The following is a 22,530-nucleotide window of genomic DNA, read 5'->3' as shown; positions in this document are numbered from 1 at the left end:
GGCTCCTTCCCAAGTGGGTGACAGCCCCTCTGCCTTGCCCTTCACCCTCTTCCTTCCCCGAGGTGATGCCCGTCGTGCTGTCCCGGTGCCCACTGCGTGCTGGCAGCCCGGGGAACACCCTCAACGGGGACACCCTCAACCGGGACACCCTCCACCGACCTGCGGCTGTGGGAGCAGCAGCCCAGGGAAGGCGGGCGGCAGGCGGGGAGCCCCTCGGGGGTCTCTGCCGGGTTGCCCCGAGCCGTGAAGCCGGACCGCGGCCTGGCTTTGTGGTGCGCAGCGGCCGTAAGCGGACCCTCCCCCTCCGTCACTCCTCCCACGGCGCCAGGGGAAGGAAGCCCGGAGCCGGCTGGCTCCCGGCCGTCTGGTCTGCTTTTCCGGGAGCGGCTGTCGCTACAGCCTCGACAGCGGGGTAAGGAGCCGTCCCGGGCAGCGTGCGGGAAAACAGACACGTAGCCGATCCCCATGGCGTGCGTGCTGAGTGAACAAACGCTGCCCTGAACTTTTACCTCTGGGATTATATGGATCAGCCCAACCCTCTTTATCCTGGTAGCCGGGGGCACGCGCGGCTCTGTCTGCTCCAGAGGCACCCGGCAGCGCATCGCCCACTCCCCCTGTGCCCCTGGGCTGGGCGTGTCGGCACAGTGTCCCTATAGCCGCGGCTCACTCGTGGGCTGCCCGAGTCCTGGGGCCAGCGGGACCCTGGTGCGAGGAGCACCACACTGTCAGGGTGTCACTGGTGCCAGGGTGGTGAGACCAGTTAGGGAAAGGCTCTCCCCGGCAGCAGGAGGCACAGACCATGTGGATCCAGAGCTTGCTGCTGGCTCCCGGCACACTCACCCAGACAGCCCTTGGGAACTGCAGCGGAAATTTGCTCTCCCATGTCCAGGGAACTTCGCCCCAGAGCTGAGCAAGGCACAGGGCTGCAGAGGGGTCAAGATCTGCAGCTGAAATGGCTTTAATCTTCTAAGTCTCACAGTATGTCTGCAGTAAGTTTAATAAAGCTCTTTCTGTACCTTGCTGTTGGCAAGGGCTGATCTCTGCCCGGGGCAGCACAGAGTGCTGCCAACCCGCACTCTGTGCCTGCCTGTCAAAAAACATCAAAAGCATCTTACCAGGCAGGGGGATCAGCACGGGTACAGCAGTGTGGCAGCACTGGCAGTACTACTCTCCCTGCTCTGCTCTCAGCTGGCTTCTGGTTCTTCTGCAAGCTCTGCACAGATTGCCCAAGGGTGAAAAGTACAGGAGATCTCTGAACTCTCAACCTCACTGCTGTCCTATCAAACCTTTGTGCAGGTTGCCTCCCAACTTGCTCTTCTCCCTACAGGAGGTTGTGCTGCTCTAGACTTTGCCATGCTGTGCTTGGGCTCATGCCATGGCATTTTGGTCAAGACCAGCTGGTTGATGTCCACGGGAAAGTTACAGTTCCCCATGCCTGGCAAGCACCCAGGATATACTGTGTGGGGGGCAGTGTCTGCTCTGGGCTTCCACAGAAGGCAGGGGTGCCATGGGACAAGCAGAGCAGAAAAGCACCAGTCTCCTCCTTCTTATCAGTGGTTAGTACTCATCTTTGGAGGAGCAATGACAGGTGACAAGCACAGGAGGAAACCAAAGTCTCTTTGGTGGAGGTGGGGAGATGTAGAGAAGAGGTGAGAGGGTGGCTGGGCGGCCTGTGACCCAGAAGGGCTGTGCACTGGTGGGTGCCACCAGGCAGCTCATGGAGGGTCCTGCAAGTGAATCAAGGGCAACTTTTGGCACACACATGGGCTGTGGGAACAAGCCACAGATGTGTGGATTTGCTGTTGTACTCCTCCATGACCTGGAGAGGAAGACCCCAACGACTGTAAGAATTGCTTGGATGAAATGCACCCTGTGTTTGGGAAAGAGCAAAGGCACATCTCAACAAGCTCTGATCACCTCAAACTCTACCCACACTACAGTGTGCCACCTGTCTGTGCCCTGCAGGCACTACAGGGCTCGTCTCTGCCTTGGGGCAGGAGGGCTGGCTGGGGTGTCCAGGTGCTGCTGTGCACATGCTGAACTGGCCCAGCCAGTTCCCCAGGCATGCAGTGCCACCAAGGGGATTATTTTTTTGGTCACTGGAGCACAAACCCACATCTGGTAGTTTCACTGGCTCACCCTGGCAGTGGGTCAGGGCTCAGCTCTGGGGGAACTCTGTCAAGCATTTTCATTTTGGCCCCTGAAAAACTGACAGTGGGTGACAGACAGTAACAGGGTGCTTGTGTCGATGGCCCTCAGGCTGCTCCTGTACACTTCACCCAGGGGAACAGCACACTTAAACACTGCCTGGTCTTAATATGACTTAATTGGTGCTTTCCAGAGCCTGAGTGCATCAAGAGACCTCAATGACCACAAGGAGCCTCAGCTGGACCCAATCACCCCACCCATATGCCAGGAGCACTGTTTAAGCTCATTATTTAAGCTTAGTCTAGAGCCTTCACTCTCTGCCTGGCTCTGGTTCCTCTGCTTTTCTGGCTCAATCTCAACCCCAGCTCATTACAGAGGCTCCTTGTGGTCCCATCCTGCCAAGGACAAGCAGCCCTCTGTGAAAACCAGACCAACAGTGCCAGGGCGGGTGGTGGTTGTCAGAGCCTCTTGCTTACCTGCAGGAGGTGCAGGTAAGGCTCAGACCTTGGGCTGCCTTGCAGCCTGGGAGACAGTATATTGTTGGGGTCTGAGGAAGGGGCTGGTTCTCCAGAAGGCTGTCTGCAGCCTGGGAACATGTTGACCACCAGGAATTGCTGAGAATGCAGTGTACCCCCTGGGAAGCTGAAAATCCTATGGAGGGGAAGAGAAGCAGGGAAGCTCTGCACAAGGGCTTCAGGAGTAGGCTGCTGTTGGGAGCTGCTTCCCCTGTTACCCACTGGATGGACCAACCCTTCAGTCCCACTATCCTTTCCCCATGGCACTGGGAGCTAGGTGCCTGTCCTCATTGCTCAATATCTGACCTCAGTGCAGTACTTAAATTGAGAGCAGAAGGGAAGAGATTGTTTAGAAAGGCAGAGCTACTTATAACCCTGAGGAGAGACCCCCACGAGCCCCTCCAGACAGGTGTTATAGAGCAGGCTGCACAGGATATGCTTATGACAGCAGCATGATCAGTGTATTTATAGAATACAGATACATGGGTGATTGTAGACAAACCTCTGCAAAGTCACAGCTACCACATACACCATGGGCTATTGCAAGTGACCAGCAAGAGCATGCAGATTCACAGTATCATCAGCAAGCTGCCGGATGAAATGTGCTGAGCCCTCCCCAGGCTCTGCAGAGACTGTTTTTTTTTTTTGTCACAGAACAGTCAGTGCAGCTGTTTGGGCAGTGCAGACCCTGCCTGACACCTGACCAGGAGGGCAAGACAGCACCAAACATCCAAGTGCAGACCAGGAGCCTGCAGCACCGCTCGTGTACAAGTCTTGGCCAGACTGATGGGGTTTAGGATGCGAGTTCAAGTCCCAGTATCCCCTCCCTTGTGCGTGCTTAGGAAACCAGTGCACGCCCCTCCTTTGTGAGGAGCCCGTCCGTCAGTGGTCCCAGAGCGCGAAGAGGGCGGGCGCGTTGAGCGGGGACAGCCAGCAGTGCTCCACCACGCTGTACAGGGCATAGCCCAGCACCAGCCCGAACAGCACGTCTGTCATGTTGTGCCTGCCCAGCATCACCCTGGAGATGCTGACGATGAGGGCCCAGAGCACCACGAGGACACGGAGCGGGACAGCGAGCACCAGGTGCCGCAGGACGAAGCGGCAGACCAGGGCGGCGCGGGTGGCGTGGCCCGAGGGGAAGGAGTACTTGTCCACCGAGATGGTGACGAACATGTCCATCTTGTTGTGGGTGGGCCGTGGCCGCTTCACCAGCCCCTTCACCACGGCCACCATCACCAGGTCCAGCAGCAACGCTAGGAGAGACAGGAGCAGTGGGTTACTGAAAGCACAGCTGTTAACTATGAAAGCACTTGGCTGCCCAGACCTGCTAAGAGAAGGCATTGCTCCCCATGGCTGCAATACCCAGGCAGGGAGAGCACAGCACTCGTCTGCACTTGGCCTTCTGCAGCGTGACCACGTCCTCAACCTCTGCTCCTGCTGCACAAAGTCCTTGTGTACCACCAGACCATCTGCCTGCCACAGCCCAACAGGGCTCTGCCAGGGCTTTCGTGTAAAATCTGATCTCACTGTGACTCTGGGCTCAACCTGCCCCATAACCTGAAGGCAGCAGAGGGACAACTCCCTTCCTGGCAGTGCCGACTCAGCATTGTTCTCCCTGCCCGGGTGACCGGAGTTCAAACCTACGGGGTGAATGATCAACCCGCTCCAAGCACTCAGCCACAGCTCTGCGTGAGGGGCTCTGAGCTGGTGTGGTGCCAAAGGTCCTGGAGTGTGGCTTCTCCCTGCTGCTGGAGGGAAAGCTAACTGTGCTTTGGTTTTCAAGAGATGACTAAAGGATGATTTATGTAACAGTGGCTTGCCCCTGAGAGATAAAGGCTGTTGTAGTAGAAGGTGCAAAGAATCTGTGAGAAGTGTTCAGCCAGTATTTGGCAAGAGCAGCTTCTCGTGCAGGTCAGAGGGTGCTTTCTCTACCCCTGTGAGTTCTGCTTAGCTCTCACAGCCAGGGCTGCTACTTCCAGGGAAGTCGTGTAAGAGACCAGCTTCTGCTTGTCCTAAGGCTTGTTTCTGGACACCAAACCTTTTGGTCACTTCAGTTCATTTCCTTTGGTTAATCATTTCAGAATAAATATTTTTTTTTCTACATGTAAACCTAGATCAATGACTTTTTTTACATAGGATTTGTGAGGTTCAGCTTGGACACGAGGGAACCCTCCTTCCCCACACAGGTGCTGCAGCCCTGGCTACAGGGCCCCAGAGAGGTGGGTGGCTCTGGCCTAGAGTATTGAGGGCTGGAGAAGGCTCTGGTACGGGGTCAGATCTCCTTGGAGAAGTTAGGCTGGAGGCCTCCCGGTCCTTTCTCACAGCTCTGCTGTGGGACTGTAATTTAACCATGTGCTGCTAGATGAGAAAGATGCACAAACCTATATAGTTCCCACCAAGCAAATTTCAATTCAGATTCTAAGTGTGAGATACTTGCAACTTAATACAAGAGTAAGAACCTGAAAAGGTCTGGTGCTCTGGAGCTACTACAGTTTCTAAATGAGCAGAAATGAAGACTCTATACCTAGGATAGTCTGTGTGTGTGAGTGTGAAATATTATGCAATGCAAGATTAAAACGTGTGCATTAAACCAAATTTCCTCACTGGCTGATACACATCAATCCACAAAGGCACTGCCCAGGCAGGGAGCCAGGGGTGCAGATGTCTGTATGCCAGAGTAGCTTTTCAGGGAATGGGCTGGTGTCTCAACACTAGAAAGCTGCACCTAGAATGCAATGTTCAGATAAGCTTGAAGAGCTAAAATATTTCATTCATCACCCTGAGAGCTTTGTGCTGACAGGTGAGCCCTACCCATGTCACCACATGTCCAGGGCTGCTGCCTCTGGTGCCAGGCACCCCACATGGGTCTGCACGGGCCGCTCAAAATCAGGTGCCTTTGGGGCTGTGCTTCACCAGCTCTGCGCCGTTTGTTGTGTCCCACCCTCCCCGCTCGGCTCCATCAGCCCCCGGGAGAGCCCCGCGCCTCACCGAAGAGCAGGTTGAGCAGCACCTCCCTGGCCGCCGAGCTGTCACTCTGGCAGAGCCCGTAGAAGGTGCCGAGCAGCCAGGGGATGCCGTGCCCCGACACCTCGATGACCTTCATGAGCGGGCGGGCGCTGCCCCAGGCCGAGCCCTCCCCGGCGCACACGCCCAGGCGCTTGGAGGCCCAGAGGTCGATGGCGAGCAGGGAGCTGAGCGCGATGCCCACGAAGGACGGGTTCAGCTTCATGCAGTCCTCCTCCGGCAGGGGCGCGGCCGCCGGCAGCTCCCTGCGGCGGGACGGGCTGTCGGGGGCGGCGGGGCCGCGCTGGCTCAGCGACAGGAACTCCAGCCGGCCGCCGCTGCCGCCCGCGCGGCGCTCGCGGCTGCTCCGGGGGCTCGGCATCGCGGCGGGAGGTGGCCTGCGGGAGGCGGGCGCCGGCCACCGGCGGCCGGGCCCGCATGTCCCCCCTGCCCGGGGCCGCTTCCCTGTCCCCTGCCGCCGCTCCCGGAGCGCCCCAAGGACGCGGCGGTGCCGCCCTCCCTCCCCCGCCCCGGTACCGGGCAGCCCCGCCGCCGCTTCCGCTTCCTGTTCCGCCCGTGACGCACGTGGAGCTCCCGGCGTACGGCGGCCGGCGGGGGCCGTAAGAGGCGCGGCGGCGGCGCCTTCGCCCTGCCGGCGCCGGTGCGGGCGCCTCGCTGCGGGCAGCGATGCGCGGCGGGCGGGCACCGGCCCCGGCCGCCCCCCCGGCCCCGCGGTGACGGCGGCCCTGCGGCGGCCATGGGGTGCCTGCAGAGTGTGGCCTGCAAGGCGCGGGTGCGCCGGGAGCAAATCGTGGTGTCGGACGTGTCGGCCACCATCGAGCCCGCGGCCACGGCCATCGAGGAGAGCTCGCCGGTGGTGCTGCGGTACCGCACGCCCTACTTCCGCGCCTCCGCACGCGTGCTCATGCCGCCCATCGCCCGGCGCCACACCTGGGTGGTGGGCTGGATCCAGGCCTGCAACCACATGGAGTTCTACAACACCTACAGCGACCTCGGCGTGTGAGCACGGGGGGCGCGGGGGGGACGGGCACAGCAGCGGAGTGGGGGCACCGGGCTGGGCATGGCGTGGGCACCCCGGCACACAGGGCACCCCGGCACGCCTGCGGGCACCGTGTGCTGCCCCCTCGGCACCGTGTGTTGCCCCCCTGGGATCACGTGCTGCCACCCAGGTACCGGCTGCTGCCACCCCAGAATCCGTGTGTTGCCCCCGTGGCACCATGTGCTGCCCCCCAGGCACTGGGAGCTGCCCCCCTACCCTGCCTCTGCATCCACAGCCACACACGGGCGCCACCTTCACGCCGGCGCCCGCTCCGAGCACAGTCCCTGACCCCGCAATTCCTGCTCCTCGTGTGCCTCAGCGTCTCCTGCACCATCCCAGTAGCCTGGGGCTTGCCCGCTCGGGGGCTTTGTGGCCGCTGTCTCCCCCGAATACCGTTTCCCCTCTGGGGCCGGGTTGTGAGTGCGGGCAGTGCTGGGGGAGTTGCCCCCTTGGCTTGTGTTAGAAGCGGGAAGCTTTGCAGTGCTTGGCCGAAGTGGCTGCTGGAAAACAGCTTTTCTCAAGGCTGAGTGTGTGGTGACCTGAGGGGACACCAAGGGGCAAAGCTGTTGGCTCTGTCACTGTGTCCTCTGCCTTTGGAGAGGGGTGATGAAAGAGGGGCTGGAGATGACTGGAGGGGTACATTTGGCTCGATGGGGCGTTCCCACTGCTGGTGCCAGGGGTTGCCAGCACAGGGCAGTGTGTGCAGCAGGTCCTCGTGCTGCCTGCCTGCATCCTTGCATCATTAGCAGATCCACGTGCCTGTGGCACTGGAGCGCTTGGGGACATCCAGCAAGTGGAGGCCATCATCTGGGGGATGGCAGAGGTGTGGCCCCAGTGCCAGGCAACTTTAAAAACTAGATGTGTTTGAAGCCAGAGCTCGGACTTGGTAGGAGGTTTCACCAGAACTCCGGGCCTGTAATTACCCTGTGGGATTGTCTCCCTTGCTGTAGCCACAGGTGTTAGTAATGAGATTGTCAGCAAAGATTTGGTCTGGAATTCCCCCCCCCAGCCATATTGCAGGGATTTCATGGCACCAGTGGCTGGCATAATTGTGGAATTTAATTGTTGTCTGTGTCTCTGTGCAGGTGCCTCTATTTACAGGCATAAAAATTACAGACTTATCGTGGGGCTGGGGTGGCAGCTGATGGGCTGGGCCAGTGCAGTGGTCATGGTGCTGCAGCTGGTGAATGAGGAAGGCTGTTCTCCAGCACAGGAGCTGATTAAGGAGAGAGTGACCCCAGAGAAACTTGGCAATGCGTTTTGGCCCAGTCAGTTTTATTGCAGGTTAATTAAAATTACATTGTGTTGGCAGAGCAAAGGCTTCAGCTGGACGTGTGAGTCTCAGCAAAGGAACCAACGTTGAATTTGTTCTTCAGGTTGGTCCTGAGAGCTTGCTGCAGGCAGGGAAGAGGGTCCCCATGCTGCTGGCCTTCCCATCCCTCACCAAGTGCCCTTGGTGCCATTTCCCTGCTAACCTGGCCTTTCTCTTCCCATTCACTTAGGTCAAGCTGGGAGCTGCCCGACCTGCGAGAAGGAAGAGTAAAAGCCATCAGTGATTCGGATGGTGTGAGCTACCCCTGGTATGGAAACACCACAGAAACTGTGACCCTGGTCGGGCCCACGAACAAGATCTCCAGGTTCTCGGTGAGCATGAATGACAATTTCTACCCCAGTGTGACGTGGGCTGTCCCCGTGAGCAACAGTAACGTGCCGCTGCTGACCAGGATTAAGAGGGACCAGAGCTTTACCACGTGGCTGGTGGCCATGAACACCACCACCAAGGAAAAGATCATCTTGCAGACTATAAAGTGGAGGATGCGAGTGGACATTGAGGTTGATCCCATGCAGCTGCTGGGGCAGCGGGCACGGCTGGTGGGAAGGACTCAGCAGGAGCAGCCCCGGATCCTCAGCAGAATGGAGCCCATCCCACCAAACGCACTAGTGAAGCCCAACGCCAACGATGCCCAAGTCCTCATGTGGAGACCCAAGCGAGGGCAGCCTATAGTCGTGATACCTCCCAAGTAGAGCAGTGCCAGGCACGCACGTGAGGACCTGGGTGCTCTCAGCCTGCTGCAAACGAACAGGGTTTCTGAGCCAAAGCAGACCTCTTGGGTTCTCCTGCCTTTGTCGTTGTGGTTGGAAACATGGCTCCTCCTGAGTCAGAAATAGAGCCTGGCTGGCACAAGGGTGCAGAAGAGGGTGTGCCCAGCTGGAGGATTTCCCAGGAAGTGGAATTGAGTGCTTGCAGGGGCTTGTGGCTGGCACAGAGGCTGTCTGACCTAAACGACTCGTCTTTCCTTGTAGGGCAGTGCAAGAAGCCATGGGTGTGATTGAACCGTGCTCATGGTGAATGCTGCTTTCCACCCAGCTGGAGATAGAAGTGAAGACCATGCCTGCTGGATGCGAAGGGCTCCTGCAGTGCCCCTTCCTGCTGGGGCACCGGTCCCTGTGGTGTCCGTACCTATGCATTTCAGATTGGTAATTAACCCCTTGCCCTGCCTGCTGATGCTGGGCAGGAGGGCCCGGGAATGGGGTGGGAACAGACAGTGCCAGGGTGCTGAGCCAGAGCCCGGCACTGGCTGGTGCCCCCAGCTGGGAGGGGTTTTCTGCAGCCGAGGGGAAGCGGGTCATGTTTTGCATGCATCTGGGTGTGTTTGGAGTAGTTGTGAGTGTAGGAGATGCCATAGCTCTTTTCCGTCTTGGAGTGAGATCTAAGGGCAGGTTAGATGTCCTTTTGTTTTAAGGTGCACTAAGTCTTTGCAGTTCCTCAACCTCCCCTCCCCAGTCCCACCGACCTGTCTCTCACAGAAGCAAAACCAGTTCTCAGCAGAGTGAGAAATGGGGAGTGGTGCCTGTTCACCCGGCCCAGGTGCTCACTGACTGTGTGTGTGTGGGGTACCCAAACCAGTTTGGAGGTACCCTGGGACCCACTTGCTTCATTGCAGACCCAAGTCCCTTGCTAGAAGTTGGGTGCTTGCTCATTTTCCACACAAATGCTGGCTCACATGGAGACCCTCCTCTTCCTCAGCCACCCGTGGGGCAGGCTGGCTACTGGCAGGGACACCAGTGGAGGGGATGGCACGCCTTGTGGTAACTCCCCAGGCTCTCCTTTCCATGGGTGGAGGCTGTGCAGGGCAGGCCTAGTTTTGCCTGGGAAGGAGGAGGTGAATGTGCTGCCTGAGAGCTGCCTCCCGGTGCTACAGGTGCTTTGGGGCAACAAGGGATGTTTATTTGCCTTTCTCCTCACCCCTCATTGCCTGGATGGCTGGCATTGGCTGGTCCATGGGGCAGCACGGTGCTGTGGGATGCAACTGGCCATTCCCAGGATCTCAGCCTGGAGTTGCAGCAGAGGCATAAGCCACGGCTGTGCTGCTGCTGCTGCTCCTGGTGTCCCATATCTCCTGGGCAGGCAGTTACAGCTTTTGCTGCTTTCTCTGTTCTCTCTGTCCTGGCGTGAGCCCTGCGGCTCCTCCAGCTACACCCCTACCTTCACGTTATGGGGGGTTTGTGCTGCCCTGGGGATGCAGGTCATTCCTGTTGGGAGGGTCCTGTCTGCTGTCCCGCTGCCAGGAGAGCCTGGGGAGGATTGCTGTGTGACACTTCCATGCGAAGCCTTTCCTGAGGTGTTGGCAGTGCTGCCCCCAGCCTGGTACTGGGATGCCCAGCCCAGTACTGCTCATCTCCCTGTGGTGTGCCTGCACATCCCCATGGCATAATTCCCGCAAAGCTTCAGCTGCATCTCCTGCCTTTCCAGGACGGGATGTGCATCCCCAGGCCCCGCCAGCAAAGGGGCTCCCCAGGCATCTTAGACCAAAAATCCCTGTGAAATCCCCGCGCTATTTATTATCCTCAGTAGTATTTGCTGCTGGTTCAATTCTTTATTTATTGTTTCCTTTGGGAGTGCTGCATTCTGATGCCTTGGTGCACACTTCCCTGTGCCGGGCCTGCAGTCCTGCTGCTCCCGCCCGGCCTTGCGGCGGATTGGGAACCTGCTGCTTTCGGTGCCTATGTTGGGGTTTTGTGGGGGGCTACAAGCCTTGCTGTGGGAAAGCTTTGGAGGGAGAGGGGGCTCTGAACTTTGGCTTGCTGTGTTTTCTGGCACAGAACTTCCACAGGAAGCTTGCTGGCATGGGAAGATGTCCTGCTCCTGTGAGACTCTGCCTGTGGTTTTGTCCTGGTGTGGGACTGATGGCAGCTTTTGCCGTCACTGATGTTTTGTTTCTCAAAAAGTGTGTGTGTGGAGAGGGGTTAGAAACTTGAAATACAATTTTCCTTAAGGATTTGAAGAGGAGGGGTAAGTACCTTTTGGTTTGAAGTAAGGCAGGTGTATGCTTTTGACCAGGGGGACAGAAAAGCCCCTGGCAGCATCAGAGCTAAAAAGCCAGAGGAAGGAGTTCCCCAATAAATGGGTAACCCCAAGATGGGCTTCCCGCTGGGAGAGGATGCTGCATTCAGAGAGGCTGTGCGAGCCAGCTCCCCAGAACTCACGGGGAAGGGCCAGGGCTGCATGCTAGCTGTCAGCTCGTGGAGCTGCTGTGGCATTGCCATGGTTCCAGTTGTCTGGGAGAGTGGGGATGCAGATGCAGAGATGCTGTGGAATTCATTTCCATCTTTTGGGATGTACTAGCTGGCCCGAGCCGTGGCACATTGTCTGCTATGACACTGAGACAGCAGTGGCTGAATTTCTGCTCTATGAATGTCTACAACGTCCCCAGGGAGGTGCTTGGTGCCAGTGTCAGACTCGGTGCCTCGCTGTAGCCGTGTGCCTGAGCTCCCAGGGCTGCCCCAGCCTGCAGGCAGGTGCTGGCTGAGCCCCGGGGCCATGCCTGTGTTCACCTCTCCAGGCTTTTGCCAGGTTTCTGTGCCCGCTCCTTCTCTGATGGCTGGATTTGATGCACTTAACTCAGTTTGATGCGTGGGTTGTCTTCGTGGGCATTTCTTCATTAAAAAAAGAAGGGGGAAAAAAAGTTTGCAAAAATTGTTTGCAAAAAAATTTGGCAAACAACGTTTGCAGAAATGTGCAGGCATTTTGCATGTTGGCAAAAGGTGTGTGCTCACACTTGGGAGGAGGTGCTGGGTGAGCACTGAGCAGTGGAGCCTGGGTGTGGGGCTCAGACGAAAGGGAGGGAGGTGGTGGGTGAGGGCTCCCATGTGTGAGTCTGGGTTTGGCTCACATCCCTGTGGCTGGATGAGCACCCGGACCCCTGGGCTTGTGTTTGACCACCCCATGGGATGCCTCCCCTGTGCCCCCCTCTGGCACCAGCACCCCATTATCTCAGGGAGGGGCAGGTCATGGAAATGCCCACCCTCACACTCCCCTTGCCCTGAGCCTCGGGGTGCCCCTTCCCCTCCTTCGTGTCCTCGGGTCATTTATTTATTTATTTAATTATTTGGCTATTTATTTATTTAAGTTATTTATTGGTATTTATTGACAACTGGAAGTTGGGGGGTGTGTGTCATTTGTGCTGCACAGTGGGGGCAGCTGGGTCTCCCCCCACCCAGCCCCCTGCATTTTGGGGTGCTGCCGCACGTTTGAGAGCGCTGCTAGGGAGCGATGTTTGCGGGCCTTGCGCTCCCATCCCCTTTTGGAGCCGAGAGGGGGAGAAAGGAAGAGGAATCACATCGGTGCCTGCAGGGAGGGCATCCGGTGCTTGTCGCCTTCCTGCAGAAGCTCGGAGCCCCCGTGCTCCCTCCCGTGCCCGTCCGTATTTATTGACCCGGCCTCCTGGCGTTTCTCTGTTCGGCTCCCGCTGGATTTGCTGTTGCCAGTTCCCGGAGATGGTGAGAAGAGCCAGGACATATGAATGTCACTATGGAGAAAAGACCAAACCAGGTATTCTGCTGCCGCGTGGGGAAAATCGGAAGGAGAGGAAAGCTGGTTTTGCAGAGTGCCTTAAACACAAATGACTTTACCGAGTCTTGGACTGGTAAATGACTTTACTTGGCTTGGACTTCTGTCTCTGGATGTTATTACCAACTCGAACAAATGTTGCGTTTCACTTCTCTGGGATTAAAAGAAAACCACTCGAGCTGTACTGGAACCAAACCCTGTGTTTGCTTGAGTCCATCTGGCTGGTTTGTACCTCTGAGGCTACAGCAGCACCAGGGAGCAGGCAGGAATTCCTTTTGGTCATCAGCTTGCCTAATAAGTGGGATCAGTGGCTGCTTCCTGCTGGGGTTAAGCCCTTGGGCCGTGTGACAGGATTTGTTTCCCCTTGTCCCTGCTTGCAGGAGGCTTCTCTGGTGTCCTAGAGAAGTTGTGCTGGCCCTGCAGTGCCCCTTCTCTAGGGTTGCTCAGGGCAGGCTGTTTGCACAAAGCATGCCATGGGGCTGTGTCCTCAAGCTTCCAGAAAACGAGGCAGTTGGTTGGAAAGCTTGGAGGGGGCAGACGTTCCTTTTTTGCCTTAGAAAACCAGATCAAGGCGAGGGCTGTGTGCTGAGGGAACAGCAAGAAACCCAGGAATTTGCACAGCCCAGCCGTGGGGAACTAGGGAAGCTGCCAAGTTTGATAAAGCTGAAAAACTGCACAGAAAAGAGATGTTTCCCCTCTGAAATTGCAGATTCCCCCTCCCACTTCATGCAGAGTGGAAGAGCGAGAACAAAAGTCAGCCCAGAGACTAGCTGTTTCTGTCTCCTAGAAAAAATAATATACAGGAATAATAAAGTTTCATATTGAAGGTTCATTTAAAGGCCATTTGGGGAAATACACCAATATTCACTTCATAGTTCCTGAAGGCAATTAAAAATTAATATAACCCTTTTTTTTTTTGGGGTAATGAAAGAGGGGTGTGGATGCTGCTGCAGGATTGGGATCCACAGGATGCTGGATCCATCTCATTGCATCCAGTGCGTTGCTTACCATGAGCATCAACCCTGCTATTCCCCACATGCTGGGGGGATACGTTAGTGCCCCAAGCCAGTTGATTTCCTTAGAGCTGCTCATTTTAAGTGCTGCTGGTTGTGCTGGGCACTGAGGGATGCTGGCAGCCAGCCTATGAGCTATTTGGTGAGCAGGTTTCTTTCCTAGTGTTATATTAAAACATTGCTCATCTCCTGACAAATCCCTGAGGTGTAGGTGAGGGAGAGCAGGCAGGAGTTTGCATGGTTTGTGCCATGCTCTGGGAAGAAGAGTAGGACCCCCCAGTACTAACAGAAGGCCAGGCTGAGGCATGTTCCCTGAGCAGGTGTCTCCTTCCCACTGCTGAGACTCTGCCATGAAGAGGGAGAGCACACTGCCTGTGTGCCCTGGGACAACCTCTTTTCAAAATGCCTTCCTTACAGAGCAAGAACAAGGGAAGTCTGTGCTTCTGCCACCCACCCAGGAGCATGGGCACCCATCCCAGCTGCACGGCCACAGGAAACAAAGTAAATTGTGCAGGATGCCGTGGGGCCCAGCAGAGACAGACAAGGGACACTGCAGGTAGTACTGAAGGTCAGTTTATTTGCTTGATTCCCTCTTCCATAAAACCCGAAAACAATCATCCTCCAGCAAGAGATGAGAAAGCAGTAAGAAGTGAGAGATTTGGCTCTGCAGCTCCTCCCTTACTCATGGGACCAAAGGTGTTAACGTGTTAGTGACAGCTGCCTTGAAAGGCACGCAGCAGTTTGGAGGCCCCAGAGCTCTGGAGCCTGGCTGCTGACACCACACTTCTCACCATGGAAAAAGCCTGGCTGGTAATCAAACAGCACGAGCCCTGGACCCCTCACTGGTCTGCTCACCTTCCTTGTGGGGCTGATTCAAGGCAAGAAAACACCCAGAGGTTTAGTTTTGAGGGGAAGCGGGGGATGAAAGGGACAGGGAGGATTTCATACTGTGGTGCACCATCAGTGTGATGGTACAGAGTGCTTGATCGTGTGGTGTCAGAGGGGCAGGAGCTGGGCACGGGGAAGGCTCCAGGGGCGTGCAGCCTGGCAGGGTGGACAGACAGACCTCACTCTGGTTGCGGGGTGTAACGCAGGTACTTCTTGCCTGACGGGAGGTCCTTCGTGAAGACTCCTTTGGGAAAGAGCTTCTTGGCTTCCTCATCAGGTAAGGTGGGCACGACCATGACACTGTCACCGGGCTGGGGAGCAAATGGGAACTGTGAGAGCAGCAGAGGAGCTGGCAGGCTTGGGTGCAGGTGGCACTGCCTCCCTGGGAGCACTCCAGCACCCCAGGCACTTCCCATGCAGCTCCGCCTGGAGCCGGCAGTGAGGGCTGAGTGGGAGCTACACCAGGAGACAAGGGTGATGCCCAAAGGGAGAGCTGTGCCATCTGCCAGCCCTGCCAACAGGATCCCACAGCCCAGCTCTTCCCCAAAGCACTCTCATGGGAACAGGGAGTAACAAGAGGGGAGTTTGGGCATCTCTGTGATGTAGGCAGGAGCACAGTTTGCCTAAGTCTGCTCATCCATTCCTATTGCTTAGGCTGGCTCCCCCTTGGTGTTCTAAGCCCTCTGTAAAGGTGTGCTTCCCTGGGAGGTGGGCTGGTGGGTGAGCTGGCACAAACCACTGGGAGCTTAGGCTGCAAGAGATGGGAGTTTTCAGAGGCAAGGCTGCTTCCACCTGCTGCTTTCCCCACCCCATGGGTCTCCCACATTTCCTGGCTGTGAGCTTTGCTCCCCTCCTCACCTTCCAGTCCACAGGGGTAGCAACCTTCTTATAGGCTGTCAGCTGCAGGGAGTCCACCACTCTCAGGATCTCATCAAAGTTTCTCCCAGTGGTGGCTGGGTACAGGATAGAGAGTTTCAGCTTCTTATCCGGACCAAAAATGAACACCTGAGCACAGGGAGACAAAGTCAGGGGCTGGGCAGATGTTTGTCCAACTGCTCTGCTGGATCTGCTCAGCCCTGCTGTGCCTTCCTTTCCTGGGAGGTGGCCTGCCTGATCACAAGTGTTGGGACAAGGGAGATGCCATGGTGGGGATCTCCTAGAGAACAAGTGATGCCCAGGGAACACACTTTTGCTCTGGGAAGTCCTGTTTCCAATGCCAGCTTGTTTTGCTACCTGAAACGTTTCCTCCCCTTGACCTGTGCCCTTCTAATGCAAGCACAGGAGGGGAGAGGGAAAGTCCAGCAGATCAAGCACTGACAAAATTTAGGTCAGGACAGACACAACCAGGATGAGTGGGTGGAGCTGTTGCCAGCAGACCAGTGCTGCACCTTCTCTTCCTCATCGTTCCAGACCAACGAAGTCAACCCAGCTCCTGAAGATAGCCATGTCCACCCAGGTAAGCTGCCCCCATCTTCAAGCACAGCCCCACAGACACAGGGCAGGACGGCAGGCAGAGAAGGCAGAGGCGCTGCGGGGCCGGGCACTCACCACACGGGCAGTCAGGGGCATGCCATCCTTGTCCCGCTCATCCGGGTCCAGCATGCCCAGCTGGACAGCCAGCTCCCGGTCCTTGTCAGCGATGATGGGGAAGGGCAGTTTCTCCGCGGGTTGTTCCCCGTTGTAGGCGTTGATGTCCTGCAGAGACAAAACCATCGGCACACTCACACTCCTGGCTGCGGGCACCAGACAGAAACATGTTCAGCAGCTGCTCTGCAGGAGCCCGTGGTTTGACTGGCCCCAAAGTCTCAGGCTGGGACAGCACAGCCAGGGACTTGTGGCCTTCCATGAAGTTTCTCCGTTTCCAGAAACCAGGTGACAAACCAGAAACTCTCGTGTCAGGCTGGACAGTGCCTTGCTCTTAGAGGTTAGTTCTTAGGCTGTCTGTGCTCACACCCTGTTGGCTCAGCTGCCCTTGGACCAGCTGCTTTTCCCAGGTTGTGGGTATGGAGCAATAGGAGCAAATATGGAGCAAAATGCCAGTGTAAGTGACTCAGGGAGATTTAACCACCTTTCCCTGAGGTGTCCCTCTTCCAACTCTCTCCCAGTACATGATCTAGCACTACTGACAGACGTGTTGGTGCCACACCTGAACTGAACTGTGCATTTAAGGAACAGTTTCTTCAGCAGCAGAGCAAACCAGCAACTCTACAGCTAACAAAGGTCAAGTGTCCAACACTTTGTACGTCTTGTGCAAGGGACCAGCTCCATTCTTACTCCCAACTTACTTAACTAAAGGCTCTTGAAAGCAAGAGTGGATGTCTGAGTGCAGGTGCTTGGACACTGCACGCTCCTTTCTGAACCACATCTGGGACAGAAGAGAAAACCATTCCCTTCAACAGCCCTGCAGGCTCTTCCATGTGACCGTGGTTTAGGAGGTTACTCCCTGTGCTAGCCTAAACTTGACCTGCTTCACAGGGAAACTGTATTTTGAGCATCTCCAAATCTGGTCTGGACTTGGCCAAAGCATTCAAGTTATCACTGGAGCTTGCAGTAGCACCTTCACAGGTCATACTGAGCCTCCGCAGTGCTGGGAGGAGCCTGCTTGAGGCAGCACAAGCAGAGCAGCTGCCAGCATCAAAGCAAGTTTAATTCAAGGTTTCTGCCCCAGAACAGAGCAGCCTGTTCCTTCCATCCTCTTCACGCTACATGGGGACAGAACTAACTGCAACACCCACACGAGAGGCTGTAACCCTCACCTGGCTGCTCAGGATGCTGCAAGCACGTCAAGTGGTGCACACGTGGCAAGATGTGACCTTTCCAACTTTTCTCTTTGCTCATTTCCCCCCCGTGCCTTTCTGAGTCAGCACTGCACTGCGAAAAGGGGCCGTTTATCTCAGCTGGGCTGTGGTCAGGCCTGCCTTGGAAGGAAGGAAGGAATCTGTTCTGTTCTCCTGCAGACCTGCCTTGTGAGAGCAGAGCGGGAAAGGAAAGCAAGGCTGGAGAGTTCAGGTGAGGCAAAATGCTGCTGAATACCCCACAGAGTCACAGGAGGCTGAGGATGGAGGGTGGTAAATGACATGCACCCACTCCCTCCCTCTTCAGAGCAGGGGCTGGAGGATGAAAAGAGCTTCTGAGAAGTAATATCTGAATCCTGTGGACTGTAACTCCTTCCAAAATGCACGTAATTTCATGACCTGGGGAGCTCTACAAAACAGCCTCACAAGCCACACCTTGTTTTGCAATGGGACACCCACAACTCGCTTCCCTACGAATTATTTTATTTTCCAGAGTCCAAGCTGAAACCAGACATCACTGGAGTGCTTTATTCACCCCTCACTCACTAAGGTAAAGGCATCAGTGGCCAAAGAGAGCACTGTAACTTCCTCTGACATGCACAGCACATGCCAGCCAGCCCTGCTTAAGCAGCTTGTGCATTCAGCCACCCCTTAGAGAAGCAGCACACCGACTTGGGAGGTAGGAAAGTGGGATCAATCCCTGGCTGAGCTACAGCCTTGTTCTGAGTCCCAGAGCAAGCCTTTGGGTCTTGGCCTGGGATGGCTAAGAACAGCAGTGACATTTTTGGCTGGGAAAGCAGAGTTGAGCAAACTGACATGAGGATTATTGGCTACACTGGTTCCACCCTTCCAGGCCCCAACTGCCCACTGAAATTTGGCAGCAAAGCAAGCAGAAGTTTCTTTATTGTTTCATGTAGGATTTCAGCCACCCCTCCTGCCCACTTGCTTCCTCACAGGCTGGGCTCCAGGTAAAAACAGCTTCATCCTCTCACTGCTGCTAGGAGCTTCATCCAAAGAGAAAGCATAGGTATGGTAAAGGAATGTTGCACAGAGAGGTCTGCCCAAAGTTGTGCTCACTCCTGGGACTTCCAAGTTTAGATCTAGTGAAGGAAATTGCAGTTTCTAGGTTTAAATCTAACATTTAATGAAGACTTTGTTGTTTTTGTTAACACAGCCAGCTTCTGCCAAGGCCTGGTACCTCTGTTAAGCTCTTTTATTTCCCCATGGCTGGGCAGGAGAACCTTTGGGGCACTGTCCCTCGTCTCAGACCTGCAGCAGGCCCTAACACTTGCCTTTGTAGTTCAGCTCTTCAGTTTTCCACATTATCTGAAGTTCTGCTTGCAGGCAGGTTTGTTCCCCTCTGCACCTTTTCTTGTTCCACTGCAGTCTGTGAGATGGGTGATTTTAAACACAGGCTGGATGGAAGACTCCAGTCTGCTATGGATTTGTCCTCACCAACTGGACCTTTCGCTCCGCAGGACTTTCACAGGTTTCTTTTTGACAGGTGCTGAGCTGACACTTCCAAACCTCTGTCTCCAAGGCATCTCCAAGGCTTCTCTAGCTTGACAGAAAGCTGACCACAGCTTGGGTCACTGCCCTCTGCCTTTCCCTGTAGTTGCCCTGGAAGGTTTTCTTACTCTGCCTCCCATCAAACATCAAGAAGCTGTTCTGCAACTTCTCCTGGTTTTACCTGAGGTTGTGCTGAATAATTCCCTACCATCAGCAAAGTCAGCTTGTTGCTCATGCCTTTTCCAGATCACCTGAGTGTGCTGAACCCCACAGAGCCCTGCAGGCCTTGGAGGGAGCTCAGCACTTCCCTCCCTTGACACAACTTACTGCTTCCTCCTGTCTCCCTGCAGGAAAGAGTCTGCCCTTCACAAAGCTGAATTAATTGGAAAGCTTCTTGGACTTTTTAGAAGTCAGCAATACCCTAATTCAAAGGGATTTAGCCAATAAAGAGATGAGACTCCCTTACAAAAGCACAACCCAAATTTTCTATTATATTTAATGAGATGTTACTCACTAATTTGATGGCTGGTTTCAGCCAGTTTGACCAGCACAGAAATCTCATTTACTGGTGTGGTATTTGTACACTGGTTTTCTCAGGCCCTTCTGAGGCTTGATGGGACACTGGTCATGAACCACTCAGGTACAAAGGTCAATTTAAGCAATAAGGAAATTAGGTAATTTGTAAAGCCAGTCAGTCATGAAACAGTGTCTGAGTGTGGAAATTTCTCACCTTTTACACCTCTTATTGCATGCACGTCTCACCCCTGGAAAAAGTGTGAGAAAATTCCCAATTTAAAGAGCTAAGAAAGTGGCAGGTAATTCACACAGGGATTTTTACACTCTGACCATGTCTGTCTGAAGTACTCATTTTACAGCCTAAGCACCTCTGAGCCCTGGAGTCATTTTCCCTGGCAGCACACCATTGCTGAGGCTGCCTTTGAAGTTTTTCTTTAGTTCCTTTCAAGTTCTTTCAGCAAGTTATTCCATTCCCATCTTTTTTTATACTCCCTCATGATGGTTTTACATTTAACAATCTCCTACTTGTGGCTTTAGGTTTAACATGTCCTGTTTGTTCTCTGTTTTATTTTCCCTCCCTAAGTACAAATCGCATCCTTTGAAGACCGTCTCTTCACTTCTGATGCCTCTTTTCCTGTTTTATTACAGAACTTTTTGAGGGTCTGTGGATTGGCTGCCTTCCTCTCAGGTTTTGGCGTCACCTTCACATGTTTTAACCCTTTTTGGCAGTAATATTGTTTTCTTCTTGTAGCAAAGTATCAGTGCATAGAGTGCCCTGAACTTTGGAGTGCTCCATGAAGAGGGAGAAGACCTTCTGCTCTGAGTTTTAACAGCTCCATGCTTTGGGATGTGAGGTTTGTAGCTCTGAGCCTGTGCTGTGTTCTGTATGGGCATCTCCTCTGGTCTTCGGAGCAAGGCAGCAGTGCCAGCTCCCCCTGCACTCCCCCCGAGCCCTGTACCTTGCACCAGGAGAGGTGGTCTTGGACGCTGTCGATGGAGAGCGCGATCATCTTCACGTTGCGCTTGCTGAACTCGGCCGCCAGCTTGGCCGCCCGGCCCAGCTCTGTGGTGCAGACGGGGGTGAAGTCCCGTGGGTGGGAAAAGAGGATGCCCCATCTGGAAGGAGAGAGCAGGAGTTGGTGTTAGGGTGAGGTGTCGGTTTGGTCTGTGCCACAGACAAAGACCTGTACAGATTGCATGGCACGGAGACCAATGCAGGAACAGCCTGTCTCTGTGGTAAGTGGAAATCCTGTCCTGGGAACTTTGCCTTCCCTATCGCTAGAAGCCTTCATGAGATAAACTCTGCTCATCATGCTCTGAGAAACTCACTGCATCCTGCTGCCCCCTCTCCTCCCAGGATCCCACAGGAGATGCTGGAAGAGCGCATGTTTCTTGGTGTGGAGGTGGACACCATGCCACGTGAGGAAGCCTGGGGGAGCCATGTGTACCCTGCACTCCAGAGACCACATGTGTGAGGAGATGCAGATGCCAACCTGCCAGCCACGTGATTGCAGAGATGATCACTGATTCACAAGGCTGGTCACTATCCTGTATATCTCATCCAGCACTGAGGAGATACACTCAGGTATGTCATGCAACTCAAAAGAATGTGATAGGACAAAACCTTAAACCAGCCACTGCTGTGAGCTGCTAAAGGCACTTAATGAAAAAATAAGAATGAATCAACTAACAGGGGAAGCCAGAAGTCAACATCACATTCTGGCTACTGTAACAATGATAGTGCCACCTTGCTTTTGCCCAGTGCTTGCTATCAGTGGATTTTGAGTCTTTAGAGCAGGTAAATACTAGTCTTACACTTTATAGTTAGGTAACCAGTACACAGAGAAAGGCAGCAGTGCAGCCCAGCAGCAAGATGGGCTGTAGCAAAAAGGCTCCCAGCTGTCAGGACTTTCCAGAGGCTAATGCAAAGCCATCCCCAGCACTTCAAATTCCCTGTCAGGGACTTGTTGCACCATTTCTCAGCTCAACACTCACAGATCTCACTGCACTGTGCTTCACCTGGCCCCCAGTGTTCACTGAATACAGCCACACACCACAGCAGCTGGGAATGCCCTGTCTTAGAGATTTGGGAATTGTGCTGGAAGGGTCAAGTGAGGCACCTGTAACTCTGCCAGAGCCTGGATCACCAGGAAGTTACAGGGCAGCCACCCCACCACTGGTGCCACGAGTCTCCCTACACAATAAGTACACTCCTTGAATAAATAGCAGCAACCAACTGCAGAAGCTGTCCAAGAAAGGTTCCACGTGGGTAACCAGGCTGGAACAGCCAGTCTTGGAAGCCCTGCAGCTCAGAGGGTTCCTTTTTTTCCCCATTTACCCAAGTTCACAATGCCGACAAGAAGGGGACTCAAACGCTGATTCAAGCCTGCCAAGCGTTGCCGGGAGCGAGTCCCAAACATTCTGTGCCTGTGTCAAAAATGGAGCAACAGGCTTTGCGGGACACGGTGCCGGACGGCGGCACGTGGCTCTCCAGGTCGGGCTCAGGCAGGACCAGAGCCCTTTGCCGCTGCTGCACCACACACCCGGAATGTGACACCCGAGCGGATCTCTGGGACTGGCCTCCGCTAAGCGCTGCTCCGGCAAGCCCGGCTTTGCCTGCCGCGGGCTCTGCCCTCTCCTCCAGGGCTGGGCTCGCCCCGCGGCCGCGCATCCCGCAGGAGGGCACGGCGGAGATGAGGGCGATGGGCCCGAGGGCTCTGCCCCCCCGCAGGAGCCCGTGTGCGCCTCGCCGGGACACCCACCGGGACACCTACCGCGTCCCGCCCCGCCGGGACACCCACCGCGTTCCGCCCCGCCGACCTCCCCGGGTGGGGGCTGCGGCTCCACGAGAGAAAAAACCCACATTTTTGAAAGAAGTCCATGGAACTGTGCCGCCCCGCGCTGGGCACACGCACACACAATTCCACACGCGGAATTCACCCATCTGGAAGGAACCCCCGCGCCGCTGCCCAGAGCTGCGCGGAGCTCCCACCCCCCCTTCCCGCTCCCGCCGCATCCCCGGCGCTCACGAGTCTCCTAGGAAGTCGTGGAAGCGGATGCGGCCCTGCGTGGTGTCCGCCTCGAAATTGGGCGCCTCGTCTCCCAGCAGCAGCCCCGGCATCGCTGCGAATCCCTCCGGTGTTCCCGGTGTTCCCACTCCCCTCCCCTCTCTCCCGGTGCCGCCGCCGCCGACTCTGCGCGTGCGCGCGGCCTCCGCCCCCTCCGGCCTCCC

General features: G+C 55.7%; 3 protein-coding genes across 8 annotated transcripts; 1 reads left to right on the top strand and 2 right to left on the bottom strand.

Moving 5' to 3' along the window:
* Positions 1-3,099: 3,099 nt before the first annotated feature.
* PLPP6 (phospholipid phosphatase 6) lies at positions 3,100-6,210 on the bottom strand. The gene is made up of 2 exons (XM_027694704.1): positions 5,652-6,210; positions 3,100-3,916 (listed from the first exon to the last, which is right to left on the bottom strand). The coding sequence occupies exons 1-2, from the start codon at positions 6,046-6,048 to the stop codon at positions 3,546-3,548; spliced, it is 768 nt and encodes a 255-aa protein (XP_027550505.1). The 5' UTR covers positions 6,049-6,210; the 3' UTR covers positions 3,100-3,545.
* A 213-nt stretch (positions 6,211-6,423) lies between these two features.
* On the top strand, positions 6,424-14,151 carry FAM78B (family with sequence similarity 78 member B). Of its 6 annotated transcripts, XR_003536107.1 has the most exons (4): positions 6,591-6,686; positions 8,039-8,102; positions 8,229-8,370; positions 9,031-12,772. XR_003536107.1 is itself a non-coding variant. In XM_027694703.1 (2 exons), the coding sequence occupies exons 1-2, from the start codon at positions 6,424-6,426 to the stop codon at positions 8,749-8,751; spliced, it is 786 nt and encodes a 261-aa protein (XP_027550504.1). In that variant the 3' UTR covers positions 8,752-12,772. The 6 variants fall into 6 exon arrangements, 1 of the variants encoding a protein (XP_027550504.1); XR_003536106.1 differs by lacking the exon at positions 8,039-8,102 and adding an exon at positions 14,008-14,151 and having other exon boundaries at positions 6,424-6,686; positions 8,229-9,204; XR_003536105.1 differs by lacking the exon at positions 8,039-8,102 and having other exon boundaries at positions 6,424-6,686; positions 8,229-9,204; positions 12,496-12,772.
* PRDX6 (peroxiredoxin 6) lies at positions 14,148-22,511 on the bottom strand. Its single transcript, XM_027694712.1, has 5 exons — positions 22,328-22,511; positions 20,258-20,414; positions 16,027-16,173; positions 15,337-15,483; positions 14,148-14,789 (listed from the first exon to the last, which is right to left on the bottom strand). The coding sequence occupies exons 1-5, from the start codon at positions 22,417-22,419 to the stop codon at positions 14,658-14,660; spliced, it is 675 nt and encodes a 224-aa protein (XP_027550513.1). The 5' UTR covers positions 22,420-22,511; the 3' UTR covers positions 14,148-14,657.
* Between the last annotated feature and the right edge of the window lie 19 nt (positions 22,512-22,530).

The sequence above is a fragment of the Neopelma chrysocephalum genome, unplaced genomic scaffold (assembly GCF_003984885.1).
Source record: "Neopelma chrysocephalum unplaced genomic scaffold, ASM398488v2 Primary Assembly neopelma1_98, whole genome shotgun sequence".
NCBI classification, from domain to species: Eukaryota; Metazoa; Chordata; class Aves; order Passeriformes; family Pipridae; genus Neopelma; species Neopelma chrysocephalum.
The sequence above is the reverse complement of the archived record's forward strand: the minus strand, read 5'-3'. Positions and strand labels throughout refer to the sequence as shown.

Bases quoted from the DNA above. Each gene is read 5' to 3' on its own strand.
- PRDX6 (XM_027694712.1), bottom strand. From the start codon at position 22,419: ATGCCGGGGCTGCTGCTGGGAGACGAGGCGCCCAATTTCGAGGCGGAC. The intron at 20,415-22,327 runs GTGAGCGCCGGG...CTCTCCTTCCAG, and splicing joins CACGACTTCCTAGGAGACTC to ATGGGGCATCCTCTTTTCCC. The intron at 16,174-20,257 runs GTACAGGGCTCG...TTGTCTCTGCAG, and splicing joins ACCACCTCTCCTGGTGCAAG to GACATCAACGCCTACAACGG.
- PLPP6 (XM_027694704.1), bottom strand. From the start codon at position 6,048: ATGCCGAGCCCCCGGAGCAGCCGCGAGCGCCGCGCGGGCGGCAGCGGC. The intron at 3,917-5,651 runs GTGAGGCGCGGG...TGTCTCTCCTAG, and splicing joins GCTGCTCAACCTGCTCTTCG to CGTTGCTGCTGGACCTGGTG.
- FAM78B (XM_027694703.1), top strand. From the start codon at position 6,424: ATGGGGTGCCTGCAGAGTGTGGCCTGCAAGGCGCGGGTGCGCCGGGAG. The intron at 6,687-8,228 runs GTGAGCACGGGG...CCATTCACTTAG, and splicing joins ACCTACAGCGACCTCGGCGT to GTCAAGCTGGGAGCTGCCCG.